General features: G+C 43.1%; 1 protein-coding gene across 1 annotated transcript; it reads right to left on the bottom strand.

Annotated features, from left to right (window-relative positions):
* Window positions 1-1,919: 1,919 nt before the first annotated feature.
* tpbgb (trophoblast glycoprotein b) lies at window positions 1,920-4,163 on the bottom strand. Its single transcript, XM_063488167.1, has one exon. It carries the CDS (start codon window positions 3,656-3,658, stop codon window positions 2,525-2,527), a length of 1,134 nt encoding a protein of 377 aa, XP_063344237.1. The 5' UTR covers window positions 3,659-4,163; the 3' UTR covers window positions 1,920-2,524.
* Window positions 4,164-6,000: the final 1,837 nt, after the last annotated feature.

Here is a 6,000-nt window from a genome sequence, read left to right as displayed (position 1 = left end):
AGAAGCCTCACTTTGGGGAATAACGTGTGCGTGTAGAATGAGACCATCCGTTTTCAAAAATCAGCTGGCAACAATTTCGAATGCACAGTTGGGTAAGGGCTTGTTTAATGGGCTAAATTTTCAGTGCTAAAGCGTGCATGAGGAAGGTATAAATCAAAGGTGACATCGTTGAATTAGAGGACACACACATTACACACAAAAGTACCCTCCCCATCTCTAAAACTGGCAAAGCTGTTGTTTGAAGCAATGTCTTGAGAGATGCAAGAGTTCCACATGGTACACACAAAGCTAAAGATACCGATAGTATAGATAACACCACTGATATTGATATCAGATTGATAATAGCATGACTGGATTGACACTTTGTTTCTGTCTACTAAGTTCAACATGTAACCTATTCTATGAATTCTATGAAATTCATTATTTTTTTCTGCAAAGCTGAAAGGTGTGTTTTGTTGTGTTATTATTAGGAAAAGTAAAAATCGCAATGATTCAGTGGTCACCGAAATGTGTTCAGAATTTGCAAACTGATAACGATTCATTTCATAAATCATGACACACTGCTCTCCCCTCCATAAGCAGCCTTAATAAGTCAAAAGTATTGGTATTGATATCATCAGCGCTGGCCCCGTATTTACTTGGTATCACATTGATACCAAAATTTGCAGTATCACACAGCACTACCTGCCGCGTCTGTCAGGAGACACAAAGCATCAACACTAACCGGAGCACCAGATAACACAGACAGCGTTCCACATGACTTCCCTTTCTGATATCCAACAAGTCTAATCAGACACATCCAGAGACAGTCCCAACTACAGCAGCAGCAGCTGATAACAAAAGCTCTTATTTTTCCCCCCTACCCTGAAACACACAGATGTGCAGAAACACGCAGGCCTGGCAAAACTGTGAAGGAAATCTGTGCAAGAGGCACGCTGCGTGCACTGGAAATAGCATGCTGCGGGCAACGTGAGGCCAGTCGTTAAAGAAATTGAGGAATAGGGAGATGATTATCTGTAATCTCTTCTTTTTTTAAAGGCCAAGGAAGTTCACAGTTATTCCTGCATGCAGACACAACAAACATCATTAATTTGTACTGCTAGATGGCAACACGCATGGCATCCCCTTCAAAGGAATACCACGAATACCCCCCCCCCAAAAAAAACAACAGCAACTGACAGATGAGTAAAAACACTAATGACTTACTTCCAGGGATGCAAGTTCCCCTAAAACAGGGTTACATGAAAAGGAAAGCCGCTTGAGCTCATTTCCATAATACCTCCGTGTGCCCCCATGAGCACCAGCATCTCTGGTTCGGTTTTTCTTCATTTGCATGTGCCATGGAGCGACACGAACACTGATTTTTTCTCGGGTTTTTGCAGCTGGAGCATATTGAAATGCTTACAGTAAACGCTGGTAGGAGCTGTTAGTGGTGAGATTAGTCTTCTGGCTGCAGTGCAGGCTCACAGACATTATTCTGGGAGGGGGGGCGCAGCAGAGCCAGTGGTTCTTTATCAGGCACACAGCGTGAAGTAAATTGGACCGGAGATAACAGTTGGGCTACTCTCGTCACCTTTAAACCCGCAGACAGAAGCTCATTTGAATTCAGGACGTGTCCTCTATTCAACATCAGAATTTGACTTCTTTCCACAGAAAGTTGCTTGTTAATGAGAACACAGCCGTACACTGTTACCCTGGAGATACTATAAGTGGCAAAAGTGCAAACGTTTCACACATTGCTGAGCTCGCTGACAGCTGGAGTGAGATTTAGTGTTTGTCATGTGGTTTTTAGCCGAGCTGTGGCCCTGCCTCGGGAATGTAAGTGTGTGTGTGTGTGTGTGTGCCCGTGAACTCCTTCATCAAAGCTTTGGGATCACATTCCTCAGTCTTACAATTAAAAAGCCCTCAGTCGAGACAGATACCAGCAATCCAGAGGCATTTTATTCAGCTGAATATCATCACAGGAGAAAAAAAAAAGAGCAATCACATCCACCTAATGAATCCGAAGAGCTAATGCAGTGTGCACTATAATCATTCAAAAGAAGGCATACTGTATTACACATGTTCACGTTTAAAAAACAAACTCAAGCAGTGTAACATTTGTCTGCAGCTGAGGCTTTACGAGAAGGATGCAACGACTGGCAGTGTGTTTTCACCAACTATTCTTTCAGTTACAAGTCAGTTCCCTTCATTCGTTTATCCTTTAGGGGAAGGTAAAAATAGAACATATCACTCTTTGCAACTGTCCAGAAAACCCCTTTGCCATGACTCATTGTCCATGCACTGTTACACAGAGACAATGCTGCTGACATCGCAGCTGCCAGGTGACTGGTACGGGACATGCGGCAGTGGCTGATGGGGAAGTCACTAAGGGGTTCGTAAAAAGGAGCGGCGACAGGTGCAAAGTCTGAGTATTATCATGGGGTGGGGGGGAGGAAGACTTTCATGCAAATCTTAATAGTATAAAGTCATTTATTATCTCACTGCACGGTCCCAGGCTGGTGCCACACTGTACGTCCCCTCTTCACACATCTGAATTGATGCTCAGGTTGGCCAAACGTGGGTCAGAGTTTATCTCATACCTGTAATGATACCCCTCCATGTGGTCCCTACAAGCATCCCGGATGTTGTACATCCACCGTTTGATGCCCTTTCTGTTCAGGTAGAGCACCAGCAGGAAAATGACGCCGATCAGGGCCAGCACCAGTCCCAGGAACACGTAAGAAGTCCCCAGCACACCCTTCATCTCCATCGAGCACTTCAGCTCGTACTTCTCCAACTGCAGAAGCGGCTGGCGTCTCAGGTCCTTGGGGTTCGTGCAGGTCAGGTTCTGGACGTCGACGACCTGAGTGGAGTTCTTCAGCCACATCAGCGTGTCCTCGATAAAGCAGTTGCAATGCCAGGGGTTCCCTGCCAGCTGGATGCGGAGGTCCGGCTTAAGGCTGAACTCTGCCATCATGGTGCTGGACAGCTCTTCCAGGCTGTTGTTCCTCAGGTCAAGGTCACGCAATGGGGGCACTCTGAGAGTCCCGTTGTGGATGTCGATGATGGAGCTGTTCTGCAGGCTGAGGCTGACCAGGCTGGAAAGACCAGTGAATATGTCGCTGGGAAGAATCATAAGGTCGTTGTTGGACAGGTCCAAGACTGTCAGCTTAACGAGGTTCCTGCTGCGCAGGAAATTTAGAAGCTCATCTGTGGTGGAGTGATTGTGCAAAGACCTACTGAGGTTCAAGTGCTGCAGTTTATTGTCATTGGGGAAAGCGCTTTCATTGAAATTCTGGAGTGTGTTGTTGCTCAAGTCCAGCCGCACAAGGTTTGGCAAGTTGTTAAATGCCATCGTATCCACATACTCCAGCTCATTCCCACTGAGATGGAGATCTGTTAATAGCTCCAGGCGGGTTGGGAAGGAGTCCCCACTAATACGGGAAATGCTGTTTCCTGACACAAATAGAATTTTGGTGTTGTTTGGTATGAAATGCGGAATCTTGTCCAAGTCCTTGTTTTGGCATTTCACAGTTTGTGAGGAGCACAAGCATTCCTCCGGGCACCCGTGACCGGACGACACGATCGCGAGGAGGAAAAGTAAAAACATCACGCCGGACTTTCGGAGTCTCCCTCGCGTGCCTCCGCAGTCACTATCGCACAACGTGCTTAACATGCGCCTCTTGGAGTTTGGAAATCAGTGTGCGCAGAGCGTGCGTAAAGAAATCGCTTTTAAAACAATCCAAGCGTGCGACCCCTGCTTCGTTGTTCGTCTGCGGTGTGGGGAACAAAGGAAAGTTTTTCTAACACCGTTTCCCACGTTTATCCTTTCGAAAAATGCCCCCAGTTCCAACTCCATACAACTACCGCCACACCATCCTTGTTTAAGATGAGTCTACATTTCAGTGAAGCCGGCAAACTTCTCCGATCCTATTTCTTTGTCTTCCCAGTCTCAGGCTTTTCGGAACATTAGAGGTACAAGATATTTTTTCACCTTTCCTTAGCAAAACAAGCAAATCCAGAATATTTCTTTCTTCTTCTTCTTCTTTTTTTTCTTATTTTTTTACATCCAGTTACTTATTCCGGCTGCTGGTTTCCAAACAGACAAAACTCTCGTTCTCCCAGAGGTGCCATACATTACACACGTATTTCCAGCATTCCGCACCTCCTAATCGTTGCGCGTCAAGAGGGAAAGACCAACCGCAGCAACACAGTGCAGACCATTGCAAGGAGGGAGCGTACCATTATTCAAGAAAAGAGGGGGTGAACAGAAAACTCCCACAAGTTTTCTTCGGCCTTCAGTTTTAATTCCACGGTCATGATGATGTTTATAAGTGGTTTATTTTTTATAAACCCTAACCTGAAACTCTTGCAGTATTCATAAATTGGCTCGCAGCTTACCAGTATGTATGAAGAGGGCTGAATAGTTCATCTTAAATGGGACATGGGCTTATGGATAGTTTAGTGTGGAAGTGTTAACATTCATTTTATTCATGAAAGTTACTTTCTGTATTAAATAATAAAATGTTCTATATAGTCTCAAAAAAATCAAGAACAGATTTAAAGAAGCAAGCCAGTCTGGCTGTTGGATTAAGTGTGATATATTAGAAAGAACGAGACACAGCACTGTCATTATTAGTATTATGATGTGAAGACACTATGAAGAGAGATGGAAGGGTTTTGTGCTCATGCACACTTCAGTTGTTTTCTTACATTTTAAATGTTAACATGTCACTGTTCTACCTTACAGGAGTCTAGATTTCCTTTTATGAATAACTGTAGCTTTTGGATTGAATGACTTGTCAAACATAAGTTAAAAATAAGTGTAATGAAGCTCTAATAACTCATGAATAAAACTGAAGCGGTACTTGATATTCTACAAAAAGAGGAGGTGACCCTGCATGAGGAAAGGGAGGGAAGGTAAAGGATTGTCAGTCCTTATTGCATTTATTAATTGTAGTTTTTACTAAGCAACAGACCATGAATCAGTATTTTGCACTATTTAGTTAAAAGGAAAAAGGTGCTTTCATGTGGTCTCTTATGTCAAAGGGTCACCAGATGCCCTTGCTTACCCACTCATCCGAATTTCTCAGACTTGGGACCAGCACTGGGAATACACCAGCTTGTGTCCTCCTGAGTCTGGGTTTGTGTGTCTCCTCCTGGTCTCAAACTGGGGACAGTTTGCTTACATGATGAATCTTAAATGTTCCACTTTACATAAAATCATTCCACTGAACCATAACCACTTGTTAGTGTATTCACAAGTGGTAGTTGTTTAAACATTATTCGTTTAGGTAATGTTTTTAGCATAGGAGTGGCTTTGTTTTTGGGGGGTTTTTTGTGTGTGGTTGGAATCCTGCAGTGCAGTTCAGCACAAACCGCATTCGATTAGACATAGTCTCCATGGAAAAAAAACAAAACACATCTAGCCTAAAGGGATTGAAAAGCCAAAAAAAAAAAAAAAATGTTAATGGAAACACATTCATCACTGATCTACTGATAATGCCTCATCACCAAAAATATATTTACTGCTATTTATTAAGAAAGGGGACTTTTTATGATTCGAGTGCTTTACTATTTCTTTTGACCATCTATGAAGATAAACGAGGAACACCGTGAAGATTTATTGCATGTCAGCAAAATACTAAATTAAATAACAGTAAAGAAAACACAAAAAGTGCCTGGATATTGTGTGTTAATATAGTACTATATGTGTAATTTCTAAACATGCTTTTGATCCCCATTAATTATGGCATAACTGTTTGGCTGTAATTGTACTTGACTGGGGTCTTGTAGTAGAAGCATCGTCTGGGCAATTGAACAAGAGTCATAAGCTTGAACGGTGAGGGAGGGAGTGCTCATTAATATGGCATATTTAGGAGCAGCCCCTAGTGTGTATCTGAGTGTAATCTTAGCTTTACCCTCCTTTGACCCTCTGCTATTCATAGTCCTGGCCAATATGACAATCATCTGTGTAATTCCATGAAACCTGGATTCTGAATAAATAACTACATGATG

This window comes from Pelmatolapia mariae, linkage group LG10_11 (assembly GCF_036321145.2).
Source record: "Pelmatolapia mariae isolate MD_Pm_ZW linkage group LG10_11, Pm_UMD_F_2, whole genome shotgun sequence".
Taxonomy (NCBI): Eukaryota; Metazoa; Chordata; class Actinopteri; order Cichliformes; family Cichlidae; genus Pelmatolapia; species Pelmatolapia mariae.
Note: the sequence above shows the minus strand (reverse complement) of the source record. Positions and strands in the feature narration are given on the sequence as shown.

Excerpts from the sequence above, each read along its gene's own strand:
- tpbgb (XM_063488167.1), bottom strand. The coding sequence starts at position 3,658 with ATGTTAAGCACGTTGTGCGATAGTGACTGCGGAGGCACGCGAGGGAGA.